The 17,789-nt window shown below is 58.4% G+C and overlaps 1 protein-coding gene across 3 annotated transcripts in view; it reads left to right on the top strand.

Moving 5' to 3' along the window:
* The window catches only part of SH2D3C (SH2 domain containing 3C), a 29,104-nt gene that overhangs the window by 9,679 nt on the left and 1,636 nt on the right, over positions 1 to 17,789 (top strand). For 2 of the 3 annotated variants that reach the window (XM_081280070.1, XM_081280071.1), the window contains 9 exons: positions 2,369 to 2,408; positions 9,318 to 9,446; positions 10,437 to 10,885; positions 12,418 to 12,542; positions 13,833 to 14,368; positions 15,149 to 15,264; positions 15,793 to 15,964; positions 16,938 to 17,049; positions 17,397 to 17,603. In XM_081280070.1, the coding sequence (XP_081136196.1) occupies positions 2,369 to 2,408; positions 9,318 to 9,446; positions 10,437 to 10,885; positions 12,418 to 12,542; positions 13,833 to 14,368; positions 15,149 to 15,264; positions 15,793 to 15,964; positions 16,938 to 17,049; positions 17,397 to 17,603 (1,886 nt within the window). Of the gene's footprint in view, positions 1 to 2,368; positions 2,409 to 4,656; positions 5,463 to 9,317; positions 9,447 to 10,436; positions 10,886 to 12,417; positions 12,543 to 13,832; positions 14,369 to 15,148; positions 15,265 to 15,792; positions 15,965 to 16,937; positions 17,050 to 17,396; positions 17,604 to 17,789 lie in introns of those variants that run through there. The other variant, XM_081280072.1, reaches the window with a different exon arrangement.

Here is a 17,789-nt window from a genome sequence, read left to right on the forward strand (position 1 = left end):
GCCAATTTGTTCCCCGCAGTGGGAGGATTTCCGGGCCTGAATGGCCGGAAGCGTCGGGATGGGACACCTCACCCGGGAAGAGTGGGTGGAGGGTGTGGGAGGTCCCTGCTTCACCTCACTCCCACTGCAGCTGGACAGACAGAAGCCTACAGCTTGAAGGACAATGGTTATCTGTCAGGAAGGACTTTCGAGGAGGGAAAGTTAGTAATAAGGAAGCCCAGAATGCCAAGACAGGGAATAGGGGCTCAAAGGGAAGCCCTAGTCGCAGAGCTGGAGGGACCCTGGGATTTTCTTAGCTCAGCTCTCTCTTGTCTGGAACATCAGACATTCCCACGGTCCCACCCTCCCTCCACACCATGCAGATGGTGGAGGAGACCCTTCCTGGCCAGAGAAGCAGGGCCCAGCCTGATGGGAAGACTGACCGTCCTGGCGGGCAGGGGCTGTCTGCTGCTCCTGCATTAATTTAAGCAACACCTTCTCATCTCCTACTGTATGCCAGGCATCATGTTGGGGACTCGGGCTCAACGGCAAATGGGACAAAATCAACACAACCCATAATTTCCATCAACAAATAAATGCAGAGTGGTCATTTCAGGAAGGAGTTGAAAAAATTAAGGAAGGTAAAGCAGGGTAGAGGCTGAGTGAAGGGCGAGGGGCTCTTCCAGGGGGGATGGTTGGGGACGGGTACTCTGAGAAGGTGACTTTAAGTGAAACCCTGAGTAAAGTGGGGGCAGTGGGAGCCACATGAAGATCTGGAGGAAGAGCACTCTAAGTAGAGCATTTGAGCAGGTGCAAAGGCCCTGTGGCAGGAATGAGTTACCAAGGAGATCAATGCAGCTGGGGCAGAATGAGAGGCAGACCGAGGGACAGAATGATGGAGGGAGACATGTTGGAGGGTTGGCAAGAGAGGCAGTCGGGTACCACCAGACCCCACATGGCCTTGTAGAGTGGCAACAGCTGACCCAGTTTATGCCTATTTACCTATAATAAAGGTAGCCCCCTCCTGTCCCAGGGAGAGAGAAGTTCCAATCTGAATAACGAATTATGTGTTCAGGGAAGGGAGGGTCAATTTTGTTCTTCAAGAGCGAGGGCTGGGTGTGGCTTAGTGGCAGAGCACTTGCCCAGGACGCAGGAAGCCCTGGGTTCCATCCCCAGCACCACTAAATAAGTGAATTCAAGGAAGTTTAGCTGGGCACGCCTCCTCGCACCTGTGAGGAGGGGCCAAGGCAGGAGGATGGCTGGAGCCCTGGAGTTGAAGGCCACCTTGGCAGTGACCCCAACTTGGAGAGACAGAGAGAGAGAGAGAGAGAGAGAGAGAAAGAGAGAGAGAGCGAGCTGGGAGCCCCCAAGGGTGAGACCCAGGCCTGCTTTGGTGCCTACTGGCCATGGATCAGAAGCTGACTGGGACTATGACAGTGGACACAGGGGGCCAGCAGGAGGGCCGCCCACAGCTCCAAGGGAGAGCCCAGGATGGCCAGGGCAGCAGAGGGGCGGGGAGAAGCGGCGGGATCCATTAGGAAGGGAGGCCGCTGCGTGCCTGGTGGTTGGGCGCGGCCGGGCGAGGCCCAGATGGCCAGCGGAAAGACTAACTGACATCACCGAGACCGGCCGGTGGCAGCCGAGGCCCAGGACCCACAGGGACAGCAGCGCTGCCTGTAGGTGAAACTGGGAGATGCCTCAGACGGCAGCAGGAGCCCAGGAGACGACTAGGGCCTGTGGCTGTGGAAGGGGCAGCCCCGGTGCCCGGGGCATGGTCAAGGCCAGGACCAGGGCTGTCCTCACAGGAGGGACATCTGGAATCAGCCCTGCAGCTCCTCCAGGCCCGCGGTGCCCTCTGAAGGTGGAGGGACTCCCTGCACCTGCCGTCATCCCCAGCAGTGGCTCTGCATTGTGCCAGACCACCACTTGGGTCGTTGTGCACTGGGGCCCTCCAGTGTGCAGAGTCAGGGGTACTGGGTGGCAGTGGGGTGTCAGGAGGAGGCAGGGAGCGGGAAGAAAACCAGGACAGTGAGGTGTCCAGAGCCAGGTGAGGACAGCGACTCAGGAAGTCACCCAAACTCTGCTAAGAAGGTGGCAGGCATTATTCCCCAAGTCCCTCATTAGGTGAGGGCTGTCATTACTACTGATTTATGGATTGGAAACCAGGCTCAGAGAGGCTGAGGGTGTTATTCTGGGCTTCACAGCGGGAGGGTGGAGGAGCAGCCAGGGACTTGGGTTTCATCAAGTGCCATCAGCTGCAGGGCCTGCTGCCTTCAGGATGCACCCCTGGGCCCCTGAGGACCATGTGCTGGCCCGGGCAGGTGGGCAGAGGCTGGTGACTGGGGGCCAAGCTGGGCTGGGGGCACTCACCGCTCTTCTCTCTTTCCAGGGCCGCTGCAGAGCTGGAGACTGGTGGGGACTACGTGAAGGTAGGAGGACCTGAGCGGGGTGGTCAGGGGACCCTGGAGGGCTCAGAGCTGGTTCCACCAGGGTGGCCCTGCGAGGAGCCAGACCTCCCGGCCTGTTCCCAGGAGGAGGAGCCGTCAGGGAGACGCAGTGCTTGGGTGTGGGCCCGCTCTCGGCAGCCTCTTCCTGGGTCGCCATGGTTCTCTTGCTGGCCCCTGACACAGCATCCAGATGTTGTGACCACTAGACCCAGCCTGCCTGCCAGATGGTCAGGGCCCCACGGGTGTCTCGTGCACCCTGAAGGCACCCAGTCTTTGAGCATCTGCTGTGTGCCCGTTCTGGGAGGGGCAGCGGGAGGGACAACCGGGACCTTCATCACAGACAGTGGGCACTGCGCACATCCATCAAGAGCTTCGCTTATCCTGGGCACTCGGGAATGTTGAAAATGCTGTTTTGAAATAATGATAGCAATAGTGATGCTAAACAGCATTTGAGCCGGGCTTGGTGGCACACACCTGTAATCCCAGGACTTGGGAGGCTAAGGCAGGAGGATCACAAGTTTGAGGACAGCCTCAGCAATTTAGCGAGACCCTGTCTCAAAATAAAAAAGTGAAAAGGACTGGGGATGTGGTTTAGTGGTAAAGCACCCCTGGGTTAAATCCCTGGGTACCAAAATAACATTTGAGGGCCTACTGTGTGCAGGCCCTGTGCTGCTCTGGGCACCAGGGGAGAGGCGTTCTTTCCTGGTCGAAGTCCTTGAGGTCTCCCCTCCTCAGAGGGCAGGGAAGGCCTTCATGCACCCTGTGCAGCTGGGAAACAGAGTAGTACTGTGACTTGCCCACAGTCACACAGTTGGTACAGGATGGAGGTGGGATTGCACCCGACTTGATGCGTAGACAACACAACCCTCCGCTACACAGCACCCACCCCAGACAGGCCCCAGGCTGAGTCCTGAGCATCCTGCCAGGGCGAGGAGGAGCTCCAGGCCCTGCCTTCACAGGCTCCCCGTCCAGGTGCTGACAGGACAGAAGGACAGTGGTTTGGGCTTGTGCTTTGCAATCCACCAGATCCAAGTTTTCATCCCAGATCTGCCACGTTGGCTGTGCACGTCACCGTCTGAGCCTCAGTGTTGGCTCATGTGAAATGGGGTAACAGTGGTGTCTCCAACCTGGTGTTGGTGTGGGCCCAGTGAGCCCATGCCCACCAGTGGGGACCTGAGCCCAGGGCAGGCCACGCATCGCCCTGAGCAGATGCTGAGTGGAGGAGGAAGGACTCGGCTGTGCCTCCACCACCTGCAGCTCCCGCAGGAAGCAAGGAGTCTGCTCCAAGGGAGGGATGACTTTCCACCGCGGGGGAGCTGGGGGGCAGGAAGACTTTCTGGGGGAGGAGCATGAGGCCAGGCCCCTGCAGCTGCACAGGGGCCTGAATGGAAGGTGAGAGAGAGAGATGGGTGGAGAAGGGCTGGCGGTGGCCCAGGCAGGCCAGGTCGAGGCCAGTGGGGTGAGCCAGGATGCCCGCCCGCCCGCCTCCTCTTCCAGTTGCTTATACCACAGGGGAGGGGCCATGGGAGGACCAAAGCCCACAGGTGGGACACACAGGGGACATGTTCAGCACCCACAAGTTCCAGCTGCCTGGCAAGGCAGTGAGATCCCTGTGAGCATGTTGGCTCTATATTTTTCCTTAAGTTTGGGGAGTTTAAAATGTAGATTTTTAAAAAACATCATAAATGAAATGACACCTGTTCATGGAATTGGTTGAACAATCCCCCAGGAGCTAAAGTCAAAGGGAGGTTGGTTTTATTTTCCAAGCCTCCTTTGAGGTTGGGAGCAATAGTCTCCCAACTCTATTCCTTGCCCAAGGGCCTCATCTTGGGTGCATCAGCTTTCAGAAATTTCACCAAAGTTCCCAAACCTTGACATGAATCCTTTGATTCTAAAGTGATTATTCAAAAATTTCAAGGCTGTAAAGTTCTGTGCTCCATGCTCAGAGTTTCAGGTGTATTTTCAGAAAATAAACTACCAGGATCCTGAGAGGTGAACTCACTTGCCTGAGGTCACACAGCCTGTCCAAAAGATTTGGACACCAGGCCTGACTGATGCATCACCAAGGGCTCTCTTTTCATTAGAGAGACCATGATCCAAGGACAAAAAGTCTAGATTTTGGGGCACTTAAGCTTGAAAAAATAGCGTGCACTAACTGAGCACTTACTGTGTGCCTGACAATTCACCATGCATCGGCTCAGCCATCACTTAAAAAGTTCTGTGAAGTCGGAACAGGCGCACGGGTATCAGCTGTTCGCCAGAGGCATTCTCCGCAGGAGCAGATTGGGGCTCCCAGAGAAGAGACTGGAGGGTGGCGGCCCGAGAGTTAGAGGAGAAGCGAGTTGAACCCAGAGTGACCCTCTAACTCCTGAGCTTTCCTAGCTCTGTGCACCTCCAGAGTCGGTCTAGCCTCCTGCGATTCCAAATCAGAGCTGAGAAACCCTGCTCTCGAGACTTCCGAGGCCACAAAGGATTTGGTCAAACACATGCAGGGATTTTTCCAGCTCTCGATATGATTTCATTCAAAGTCCCTGCCCGCTCCCGGTCGCTCCTGGTCACGGAGAGGTGCAGCGAGATGGGTAGGAAGGAACCCCCGATCGCCGGCCCAGGAGTCCCCACTCCATCTCGCTGCCCGCCGTGAAGTCCCCCTTGGCAGGTGCTGGCGCGGCTCTTCGGGCTGGGAGCGGCTGGGGCACGCGGGACTGGAGCGCGGGGGGCGAGGGGCTGGGCGCGGGGGGCGGGCGGAGGGAGGAACAATGGCCCCCTCCCCTCCGGGCCGGCGGGAGGGTGGGGTCTCCCCGCCCCGCCTCCCCGCTCCTCCCCCGACTAGGCGATGAGGTAATCGCGCCGCCGAGAGGCACGCGCAGCCGGTGCCCAGCCCGGTCGGTTCTTGCGCCCCTGCCCCGCCGGCCGCCGCCCCCTGCACGGTCCGCGGCCCCGGCGCCCGGCCGCACCATGACCGAGCGGTGCAGCCTGTGGAGCGCCCTGTCCGCCGCCGCCTGCTGCTTCTACCGCGGCTCCTTCGTGCAGGTGCAGGTGAGGGGGCTGCTCGGCCCCTGCCAGCTCCGGGGCTGGGACCCCCGGCTGCTCGGCCCGACCGGGAGCCCAGAGCCGCAGCCGGGCAAGTCGCAGCCGAGGGGGCGGTGGGCAGAGGGAGGGGGCGGGTCGCCCAGCCTCACCTCCCGGCACCCAGACGCTCCACGGGGCGAGGGTCCAGCGACCGCTCGGAGACTCGGGGCTGCGGGGTGCGCGTCCGGTCCTGCCTCCCCCGCAGGAGCAGTAGCGTGGAGCTGGGGCACCGGCTCCGGGAGGTGGGGTCCCCGGCGCCCTACGGGTCCTCCAGCCCTGCCGGTCCCCCTGCGGGTGACCCGGGCAACCTGGCTTCCTATTGTACCGGGGGCTCCGGGCTGGGGTCTGAAGGCTGCTGAGGGGCAGGATGCTGGGGGATTCTGCGGGTGCCACGGCTGTGGCCAGAGCAGCCGCCACCTTCCTGCCTTGAGGTGGGTTCGGGCGTGCTCGGGATGCGGGTCTCCCAGCCCAGCTGGCCGGGCAGCGCAGGACGCGCAGTGGCGGAGAGAGGGTTAAACGGAAGGGGGTGGAGGGGAGGACCCGGACCCCGCCTCTCTGCGGAGCATCATCTGGGGATGGCTTTGCCTGAGGTTGGGACACCTAAGAGAGCTAGAGCGGGGTTGGTGGGCCCGGGCTGGTGGGAAGGGGTTAAGACCCTGACTGGGGGTCTCCGCGCTCCTGCCTCTCGGGCCCCCTGGGAGCAGCCGGGCGCGTCACCCCTGCGCTCCCCCAGGCTCACACACGCTCGGAGCCCGCCTGAATGACGGCCCCGCCGGCAGGAGCGCAGCATCCAGGCACTGGCCAATCAGGTGCGCGCAGGCCGGGAGGCGGTGAGATCATCTCTGGCCAATAGCAGTGCACCGAGCTCAGGGATGCTGCATTCGCACCCCAACCCCCCCTCAACTCTTGGGAGCTGGGGACCCCCAGGTTGAGGGTGAGAAGAATACAGGGACCCTAAGCTTCCCACTCTCAGGAGTGTAGGAGGACCAAGTTGATTCCCTCCCAAATTCTCTCTAGCCATTGATTAGGGCTGGAAGTCTCCCAGAGCCCTTTTACAGACCAGACAGAGGCTATGCAAGCACAGAGAGGGGAAGTGACTGGCTCAAGGTCACACAGTGGCAGAGTCTTGGGGCCAGGTCTTTAGCACATAGCTGCCTCCCCCTCTTCACCCCATGCCTCTCTAGCTCCAGCCAAGGAACTGGGGGGAGTACCAAGTGCACACTCTGTCAAGGGGAAAGACCCTCAGAAGGCCGGGGAATGGTTCCCTTCTGCTCTGCATCCCCCCCTTTCCCTCCCAGGGTCTAGTATGGTGTGAGGAAAGACACGGGGGACCCCTAGGAACCCAGGACCCTTGAGGAAGTGTGGGGTAGATGAGAAGGCCCAATCTCACCTCAGCCTTGGGCCTCCCTGCCATTGTGGGGTACGGGTTTCCACTATGGACAGAGCATGTGCTGACCTTCCATCCTTAGGCCCCACCTGCCCCTTGCACCTGTACAAACCACTCGTTCCCACCTCTGTCCCCGGAGCCCTGCAGCTTCTCGAAGCTCAATTTCTCATGGGCCCACTGCCAAACTACTCCTACCTTGGCCCTGCCCACCTCAAAGTGTCCCATCATCCTCCCAGGATCTCCACCTGGAGTTTGTTCCCACCCCAGCCTCTTTCCCACGCCCCATCCACTGCCCTCTCCCCACCACACACCCTGCCCTATGCCACTGCATAGGCTGAGCCCCAGGAGCAGACTGGCCCTGCCCCAGCCCTTCCTTCTGGGGCTCTGCTGTGGTCTGTGCATAGCCCCAGCTCCCCAGGTCAGCCTCGCTGCCCTCCACGACCGCCCTGCCACTCGCAGCCCATGGAAGCTTCTCTTCCTCTCATGCCCACCTTCAGCTCCTGGCTCTGCCTGCAGGCGCTGCCTGGCCGCCCCCTCCCACAGCTCCTGTCTGCCCCCTCCCTCCCCCCTCTTTACTCTGCCCCTCCGGCCTCTTCAGGCCCCTCATCTTGTCAGGGAAGGGATCCCTGATTCTGCCCCCAACTTTTGGGCATCTCCAAACATTCAGAGAACCTGGGATTGATCTGCATGGGCTCCCCCAGGGCAGAGGGCCATCCTGGTCCTCTTGGGGCCTTAGCCCGGCTCAGGACCAGAGTGCAGGATGAGTCACTGTTGAATTCGTGGGGTGGGAGGTTCTAGATAACTCTGGAGCTGGGATCATGCCGTCCAGGGAGCAGCGTGGGTCAGGGAAAGCCAGCCAGTGTGGGAGCTGAGGGGTAGATATGGTGCTGCCGCATGAGAATCTGAGATCTATTGAGGGGCTGAGGAGGCCAGAGGTGGACTGCAGGACTCTGGAGAGCAGGGTGTCCTGGGGAGACACTCACCTTTGCTGCCCTGTCTTACCTGTCCCCTGCTGGCCAGCTCTGGGATCTGTCTGTGCTGGAGCAGCCTTCTTTGGGGCCTGGGGCTGAGGGAGGGGAGAGGAGGGATGTCTCAGGTCCTCCCAGTGACTGGGACGCCTTTGTGCTAGCCACAGTGCTCTGTGGTGTGTCTCCGTTTATCCTGGCCATGGGGTGAAGCAGGTTCTGTCATTGTACCCATTTTACTGAAGAAAAAGTTGAGGCCCAGGTACCTCCATGGCACAGCCAGGGTTGGGCTGGGCTCTGTGGTGGGTGCACCTGGTGGCAGGGCTCCCTTCCCCTGGGCTTTAGGGCTCCTGGGATTGGGTAATACCTAACCTCGGGTCACAGCAACCGGGAAACCAGGAATCTCCCACTAGGGCAGGTGTGAGGGCAGGGCCTGGGCACTGGCTCCAGTAGGCGGCCTTGGGCGTCCCTGTTGGCCTGCAGTTTCCTCCCGGGCAAGGGCTGGTTGAGATTACAAGGGGGATGGGCCTCAGGGAATGCAAAGCCTGTTGTGGGGTCCTCTGCCCCTGTTTGTGGCTGCCTTCCCCGCCTTCTGTGCTGTATGGTTCTCCATCCCAGAATGGATCTGTCCCCAAGCTCTGCTTTTGTCCCCATGCCTTTGCCTGGGAGACCTACGGCCTGACCTTCCAGATCCACCTGTAGGAACCTTCCCTCCCTTCCTTCCCCTTACCTCGGGAAGTGTGTGGTGCTCCTGGCGCACGAGGAGCCTTCCTGGTTGCCCTCTCCCCCAGGAAGGCGGCCCAGGCAGGCGCCTCCTGGGCACCTCGCCGTGTGGGATCTCCCTTAGAAAAGCCCGGCCCTTTGCCGCTGTCCAGCACTGTGGTGCTGACTGCGCCCGCTCCAAGGCTGCTTTTGCCTCTTGCCTCTTGGCCTAGGAGTTTCTTTTTTCTTTTTTTTTTTCTTTCTTTCTTCCTTCCTCCCCACCTGTTTTTTTTTTTTTAATTGGGGATTGAACCCAGGGGTGCTTAACCACTGAGCACATATGCAGACATTTCTATTTTTTTGAGACAGGGTCTCACTAAGTTGCTTAGCGCCTTGCTAAGTTGTTGAGGCTGGCCTCAAACTTGCGATCCTCCTGCTTCCGCCTCCTGAGCTGCTGAGATTACAGGCGTGCACCACCATGCCTGACAAGCCGAGGGGCTTCTTGAGGACAGGGCTTGGATTTTTTTATCCCCACCCCTGGCACATGGCACAGGGCCTGGAATGTTGTGGGCATGGCTTAGAGGAATTAGTTGGGATTTCTTTACTCGAGCTGGGATAGGGACCCATGTGTAAGGGCCCTTTTCACACCTAGGCCTTATTGTTCCCAGCATTCCTGGATAGAAGAAGTTCCCCTGGGCAGGGTGTGGTTGGGAGGAAGGGAAGAGGGGGCTTTGAATTGGATGCCAACTACTGCCGTCTTCCATCTAGTTCTCCAAGGAAAAGTACATCCTGGACTCCTCCCCAGAGAAACTGCACAAGGAGTTGGAGGAAGAACTCAAACTCAGCAGTACAGACCTCCGAAGCCACGCCTGGTACCATGGCCGCATCCCACGAGAGGTGAGAGAGCCCTGGGCTGGGGTATGAGCCCTGGGCTGGGGTATCCGCCCTGGATCCCTCCGCCAGTGCTCCGCGAGTCCAAAATCCAGCTCTGGCCACCAGAGCCCCTGACCTGATGCTTGACAGGCTCAATCTGAGTGGATTGGGATGAGGTCCAGCTCTGCCATTTAATGTGTGATGTTGAAAGAGTTGCTTCACCTCTCTGAGCCTCGAGGTCCCCATGTGTAAAATGAAGGACAATAATAGTATCTACCTTAAAGAGCCTCTGTGAAAATTAAGTAATGTCTGACACCAGTGAGCTCAATGAATTTGGCTTTATTTTTATTTCTTTCATTGCTATTGGCCTGTGTATCAGCCTCTTGTGTGTTGGTTAGTGAGCATCCATCTCTGGGCTATTTGGTTTTGACCAAGTGGAGTTTCCAGGCTGAGGTGACTTTATAAGTCACAGATTGGGGCTGACACGTCACCTATTGCTTCTTTCACTCACATTATGAGTCTTAGCCAAGAACCAACTCTGCCAGGCCCTGTCCTGGGCACCAGTGTTTCCGAGAAAAGAGGTGGTGACCCTGGATCTGGGGCACAGAGGCTTGGGAGTGGGCAGCCATGACACACCCTGGAATAGAAGTCACAGAGACCCAGGGTCTGGAGGTGCTGGGGCTGCCTTGGCCTGAGACCTGGGTCCCAGGCCTGCCCCTTCTCAGGGTTCCCCTTAGGTAGAGTGGCTTCAGTCCTCATCCTCCAGGCACACAGGGCCTGACTCATTCTGGTTCTGCACCCTCACGCTGCTTCTCTGCCTGGCTCACACGTTTGCCTGAGGAGGCCTGTCTGCATCTGGGTCGCTGTCTCCTTGGTCCCAAGCTTCAGATTCAGATGTCTCTGTAGTCTGGGTCAGCTTTGGTGTCCCCCCAGTCCTGAGTCACTGTGTCCCTGGCCCTGGGTCTGGCCCTCTTCCATCCCCACCACACTCCAGCCTACCGGTGCCCCCCGCAGGTCTCCGAGACCCTGGTGCAGCGCAACGGTGACTTCCTCATCCGGGACTCGCTCACCAGCCTGGGCGACTACGTGCTCACGTGCCGCTGGCGCAACCAGGCGCTGCACTTCAAGATCAACAAGGTGGTGGTGAAGGCGGGCGAGAGCTACACGCACATCCAGTACCTCTTCGAGCAGGAGAGCTTCGATCACGTGCCCGCCCTCGTGCGCTACCACGTGGGCAGCCGCAAGGCCGTGTCGGAGCAGAGCGGGGCCATCATCTACTGCCCGGTCAACCGCACCTTCCCGCTGCGCTACCTCGAGGCCAGCTACGGCCTGGGCCCGGGCAAGGCTGCCAGCCCAGCCAGCCCCTCAGGCTCCAAGGGCAGCCACATGAAGCGGCGCAGCGTCACCATGACAGACGGGCTCACCGCCGACAAGGTCACCCGCAGCGATGGCTGCTCCAACAGGTCAGCCAGGACCCCGCACCAGGCCTCATTCTGCCGGCTGTCAAATGGGGGTGTACGGAGCGAGCTTGGTGGGGAAGGGGAGGCCCAGCCATGCGGAGCTGGGCGAGATGTCTCCTGGAGCCTCAGTGGAGGGCGGTGGAGGGAACAGAGGGTCTCCAGGACAAAGACCCAGATCCCAGTTCCAGCTCTGCCGCTTGTTGGCGGGTGTCCTGGGCCCATCCTTCCTCTCTTACCTCCGTGCATCTACCTGTAAAGGGCCCACACTCAAATAGCGCCCCCTGGCTTTGCAGTGTGGAAATCCCTGCACAGGAACCAGAATATTCTCAGTGACATTTTAATGACACCTGGTTGCCCCTTTGGCTGGGTAAGACCAGGCCCGGGAGCCCAGGAAAAACCATAGCAGCTAATTTTGCCTGAGGCCCTAGGGTGCCTGACCCGGGCTGAGGGCTGACCAGGTGGTCCTGTCAACCTCGTCTCCCCTGGGTCTTCTAACCCCTGCTTTGTAGATGAGGAGATGGGTTTAGAGCAGGGCAGGCCCTTGCTGGGGTGTGGTAGGATCAAGATTCAAACCTAGATTCAAATTTGTTCACTTCAAAGTCTGCTAATTTCTGTGGCTTTCCTGGCTCTTTGCAAAGAGGTTTGTGCTCTGGGCTAGGCCCTCGTGGCCCATCTCCCTGGGCCTGGGTTGGGCACTGCCAGCCTAGGAATGGATACATGGCAACCCTTCCGGGAACAGGCAGCTGGTCTGTGGTTTGGAACCAGTGAACATAATGGTGCCAGGATCCACAGGCCATGTGTGCCCAAGGCATCCAGAGCAAAGCGTGGGAGTAGTAAGGAGGAGCCAGGTTGGCAGACCTGGGCCCCTCAGGCCCCTTCCTGCTACTTCTTCTCCCCAGACAGTTCTCCAAGGTTCTCTGGGTAAGGTTCCCAGGAAAGGAAACATTTGTGCAGGTTGTGGACTGCACAGTTTTTTACACCCCCGTTCCACCCATAACAGTGGAGGACAAAAAATCCACACTGCCTTCCGCTTATGATGGTGAGGGCACAGGTGAGGGGTTTGTCTGCTGGGAAAATGTCTGATTTGTTCAAAGGTACTTGTGGGTTAGCAGGGTTGTGGCCTAGCTGTCCCTTCCCCTTCTTCCTCTAGGGATAAGAAAGACACAGAGAGCCTGAGGAGCCTTAGCTTTGCTGGGGTCCCCCAGATCTTGTCCTCTTAAGTTGGTCTTGGATTTGAGAGAGGGGAGTGCTCGGCAGGGATGGAAAAGGACAGCAGACTCCTGTGGGGGACATGGGGAAGGGGAGCCCGTGCTGTGCTGACTGGGTAGGATGGACCCTGTGACCTGCGGTGCCACCCCAGCCCAGTGCAGCCCTTCCTCCTGGCTTTATAGTTTTGGTGCCTGTCCATTGAGAGACTGAACTCCATAATCCCAAAACTTGTTTTTCCTGTGAGGTTCAGGGGGCAAAGACAGGGTCCCAGGAGCCAGTGAGGCCCTGCCCTCTGGGCTCCTGCTCACAGAACTGTCTGTCCACAGCTCATCGCTGCCCCCCCCTCGGGACTCTATCCGCAGCTGTGCCCTCAGCATGGACCAGATCCCAGACCTGCACTCGCCCTTGTCCCCCATCTCAGAGAGTCCCAGCTCCCCTGCCTACAGCACTGGTATGGCCAGCATCGGTGGGGGGCGCGGGGGTCTGTCCTTGGTCTTTGTTTCTCGTGTGTTCTGCTGTTGCTGCTCTTCTCAGAGAGCAATGTCTTGCAAGAATTTGCCCTCAAGCCTCCTGGTGGAACTCTTGATCCTAACATATTTCTGTGGCTTCTTTACTCAATACTTCCCCTCCAAACCCCCGCCCCAGGGACTAGGGATTGAACTCAGGGGAGCTCACCATAAATCCTGCCTAAAATACAGGCCATCAACTTTGTCAGAACCACAAACTTGCCTTCCAAGCAATACCTCCAAGTTCAAATTCCTTACCAGAAATGTTTGATGACATAAATCATTTATACAAGGTGGCACAGTCAAGTGGCCTAGAGGTCGAGATTGAAATCTGAGCTCCTATCACTTGCTGGCTGGGTAACCTTGAGCAGGTCACTTAACCTCTCTGAGCCTTAGCTTTCTCATCTGCAGAGTAAGGATCATAAAAGTATTTACTTCATGGAACATTGAGAGGGTAAAATAGATTAATGTGCAAAGAAGGATTGCATAGGCAGTAAGAGCTCTCAGTATGTATCACCTGTGGTTTCGGTTTTTCTTTTATTTCATTTTTGCTGGGGTTCTGGGGATAGAACCCAGGGCTTCATGAACATCAGGCAAGTGCTGCACCCTGAGCCACTCCCCCAGACCTTACCTCTGATTTTTTTTTTAATACAAGGGATTGAACCGAGGGGTGCTTGACCACTAAGCCGCATTTCCTCTTTAAAAATTTTTATTTAGAGACCGGGTCACTGAGTTGCTTAGTGCCTCACTAAGTTGCTGAGGCTGGCTTTGAACTTGTGATCCTCCTGCCTCAGCCTCCCAAGCTGCTGGGATTACAGGCATGTGCCACTGCCCCCAGCTCCTCACTTCTGATGTTTGGTGATGCTTTCACTGCTGTTGACCTGTGTATCTCCAGCATTTTGCCAGTTCTGGGCACACAGCATGTCCCTAGTAAATTATTACTGCTCATTCATCCAGAACTAACTCCACTGGCACAATCAACTCCAGAGAGCCTGAGCTTCCCCTCCAAGTAGTTTTGTGGTTTTCCGAGGCTGTGACAGCTGCAGGGTAGGGGCGTGGGGTCGCCTGTGGTCCTGACCATTTGCCTGAGTTTGCTAGGCCTGGTCTCCATCCTGGTAGGGAAGGGGGGTGTCCCTCCCACGTGGAGGATGGAGCCTGTTCTTTAGGGAGCAGGGATGAGGAACCCCGCTTTGTGGGGAGCTGTGGTGACTAGTCCTCTCTCTTGCTCTCTGCAGTAACCCGCGTCCATGCCACCCCTGCAGCCCCCTCTGCCACCGCACTGCCTGCCTCCCCTGTGGCCCGCCGCTCCAGCGAGCCCCAGCTGTGTTCCGGAAGTGCCTCAAAGCCTCCCGGAGAGTCGGACAAGGGTCCTCATTCGAGCCCCTCCCACACCCTCTCCAAGGCCTCCCCGTCCCCATCACTCAGCAGCTACAGTGACCCAGACTCCGGACACTACTGCCAACTCCAGCCTCCCATCCGGGGCAGCCGAGAGTGGGCAGCAGTAGAAGCCACCAACCGGCAGCCCAGGAGCTATGGAGAAAGACTAAAGGAACTGTCAGAAAACGGGGTCCCCGAAGGGGACCGGGGCAAGTCCTTCACAGCCCCCATTGTAGAAGCCACCTCTTCCTTCAACCCAGCCACCTTCCAATCACTACTGATCCCCAAAGATAACCGGCCACTGGAGGTGGGCCTTCTGCGAAAGGTCAAGGAGCTGCTGGCCGAGGTGGATGCCCGGACACTGGCCCGACATGTCACCAAGGTTGACTGCCTGGTAGGTGCTGGGTGTGGACTGGAGTGGGGACAGCAGCTTTATCCTTGGCTTTGGGGCAGGAGTCAGGGTGGTGAGGGGCCTGGTTCCCCAATTCCGTTTTCCTCCAGGTGTGGGTTTGGCATTGAGCCAGGCAGTGCTGAAATGCACTGGGGCCGGCTCTGTGAGGCACCCCGGGCCCTTCCGCGGTGTCCAGGGACGAAACGTCTGACTCCCCGCCTCCGTGCTCCCTCGTGGATAAATAAGGAAAAACATTCCCATAAATCACCAACACCTGGGTCTTCGCTTTTTAGTATTTCTTTGACCACCCAAGGACTCCAGTTCTCTTTGTGCCCAATTTCTAGCTCTGCGTCCAGGGGAGCGGGTTGTTCACGCTGGTCTCCGAGCCAGGGAGAAGAGAAGAGAGACAAGGCAGAGATGTTGCTCCATGGAGAGCGCTGGGCAGGAAAGAGGAAGGTTCTAGGCCCAATGTGTGGCCTTGGGCAAGCCCATTCCCTCCCTGGGCCTCAGGTTTGCCATCTGGAATAGGGCACTCTGGTTCTTAAACTTAACTGCATATTCAACACGCGGGGAACCCCTGGACATTGCCCCCTTCCCCCCATTTCGCAGATGGGGAAACGAGGCTCAGGAAGATGGAATTCCGTGCTCCTGTAGAGGGTCAGCGGTGGAGCTGGGATTCAAACCGGCTTCCTAGCTAGGCCTCTTAGAAGGAACTCTCTGACTCCCAGATGGCCTGGGCCAGCCCTGACAGGAAATTAATCAGACCTCTGGGCGTCCTTGCAGGTTGCTAGGGTACTGGGTGTTACCAAGGAGATGCAGACCCTAATGGGAGTCCGCTGGGGCATGGAACTGCTCACCCTCCCCCATGGCCGTCAGCTACGACTAGACCTGTTGGAAAGGTAAGGCAGGCGCCGCGCCCCGGGACTCGCGGGGGACCCCCGGGCTACCTGCTCGGGCTACCTGCTCGGGCTTGGCTGAAGCCGTGGGGCTCCTTAGCCTGTCCGCCCGCTCCCCGGGATTCCGGCCACGCCTCCCACCCATTGGCCAATCGCAACTCTTGATATCCAGCTCAAAGCCATCCTGGCTCCCCAAAGACTGCGCCCGCCCGCTATCTCTGGATTATCCGGCTGCAGCCCCTGGTCCACAGCCTCGGCCCCGCTCTCACGGCGGATTCTTAAAACAGCGTGCGCGACCCACTCCGCTCCCTCAAGCCCCGCCCCAGGCGCCCTGGTCCCGCCCCCGGAGCATGCCGACCAATCAGAAGCACTGAGCCTTGATTTCCCCCCCTCAGCTGGCCGCGCCCTCTAACCTCAGGGATCCGTTATAACTTCTCACTCTGACTCTGCCCATCGCCGGTGATGGACAGTGGCAAGGGCCCCTCCCCGCGGACTTGGCCCCCGCTCCCTCTGACCCGGCCGCTCTGACAGGTTCCACACCATGTCCATCATGCTGGCGGTGGACATCCTGGGCTGCACCGGCTCGGCGGAGGAGCGAGCAGCTCTGCTGCACAAGACCATCCAGCTGGCGGCCGAGCTGAGGGGGACTATGGGCAACATGTTCAGCTTCGCCGCGGTCATGGGCGCCCTGGACATGGCCCAGGTACTGAGGGGCCCGCCTAGAGCTGGACACCCTGTAGACTGGAAGCGCCCTGGGCGGTTTCTCGGGGATGGAAATGGGAAGAGCTTTGTGAGTTCCTAGGCATGGCTGGGAAAGAGTAACCAGGAGAACACAGTTCCCCAAGGGCTGGCCAAGGACACGTTCTTTTCCCTTCCCTGGGTCTCAGTTTCCCCACTTGTAGGATGAATGAGGAGTATTTGATGCATTTAAAGAAAACACAAAGGCCAGTGAGGTGGCACAGACCTGTAATCCCAGCCAACGGGGAGGCTGAGGCAGGAGGATTGCAAGTTCAAAGCCAGCCTCAGCAACTTACTGAGACCCTGTCTCCAGATGAAATGAAATTTGGAAAAGTCTGGGAGTGAAGCCGAGAGGTGGAGCACTCGGAGGTCAACCCCCAGTATTGCCAGAGAGAGAAACATGACACAGTATCATTGAACGGACACTCACCTGTGCCCTGGGCTGGTGCTACACTGTTTACCAGCATTGATTCCTGAAAAGACTCTCATGAGGTGGATGCCTCTGTTGTCCCCTCTTGTTACAGACGGAGCAACTGAGAGCAGTACTTGCCTGTGGTCACACAGGTCCAAAGGTTTAGGATTTGAACTGATTTCCAGTGCAACCATTATGCCACACTGCCTCTCCTGTGCCTAATAAATAGGAACAACAGGGGCTCGGGGGCAGAGTCTCAGGTTCACGTCTCAGCTCTGCCACTTATTTTCAGAATAATCTTGGGCAAGTCATTCCCACCTGAGATTTAGTCCCTTCAGCTGTAAAATGGGTTGTGTTGGCAGCATCATGACACGAAAGGCAGCTTACACTGTCCTTGGCCCACCAATGGTGGCCAGAATAGCTCTTGTTATCCCACATCTGTGTGTCCACTCAGCAGGGTGGCCTGTGGCCAGCATCCACTGGAGGCCACTTCCTTGGGCAACTTCTCACAGTCTGATCTCCCCAGATTTCCCGGCTGGAACAGACATGGGTAACCCTGCGGCAACGACACACAGAGGGTGCCATCCTGTATGAGAAGAAACTCAAGCCTTTTCTCAAGAGCCTCAATGAGGGCAAAGGTACCTCCCTGCCTTGCTGTGTGACCTTGGACAGGTTCCGGTCCTCTCTGGGCTGCCATAGACTCTCCCAGTGTGGATGATAAGGAGAGCTTGGTGAGCTTACTTTTTGCACCTGGCAACCTCATTAGCCACGTCCAGGTCTAGGCTCAGCACTTGGGAATGCGTCATCGCTGCTGTGGGTGCACCCAGGGGAATCTAAAAGGAAGGGTTTGTCCCAGGAGTCTGGATCCCCGGGAACTCTCTGGGACCTTAGGCAGGCCCCTCTCCTCTCGCCCCTCAGCTCTGGGGAATCAGTGGATGTGGGACCTCCAGGGTCCCTGAGTGCCTGCTCTCTCTGTCCCCTGCAGAAGGCCCTCCGCTGAGCAACACCACGTTTCCCCATGTGCTGCCACTCATCACTCTGCTGGAGTGTGATTCGGCCCCTGCTGAGGGTCCTGAGCCCTGGGGCAGCACGGAGCATGGCGTGGAGGTGGTGCTGGCCCACCTGGAGGCCGCCCGCACAGTGGCACACCACGGAGGGCTCTACCACACCAATGCCGAGGTCAAGCTGCAGGGTGAGTGTGGTCGATGCCCGGGCTCCCCTCCTCCCAGCATCCACTCGGTGCTTGTCCCTCTGTTCTGCCCCAGCTCCCCGGCTCCTCATCTTATCACCTTCTTCACTCAGTAGTTCAACAGGCAATCACTGGGTGCACCTTGGCTGTGGTCCTTAGCTTGGCTGAGCCTCAGTGTTCTCGTCTTTG

The sequence above is a fragment of the Spermophilus citellus genome (assembly GCF_964194105.1).
Source record: "Spermophilus citellus genome assembly, chromosome: 2".
In the NCBI taxonomy this organism is placed as follows: Eukaryota; Metazoa; Chordata; class Mammalia; order Rodentia; family Sciuridae; genus Spermophilus; species Spermophilus citellus.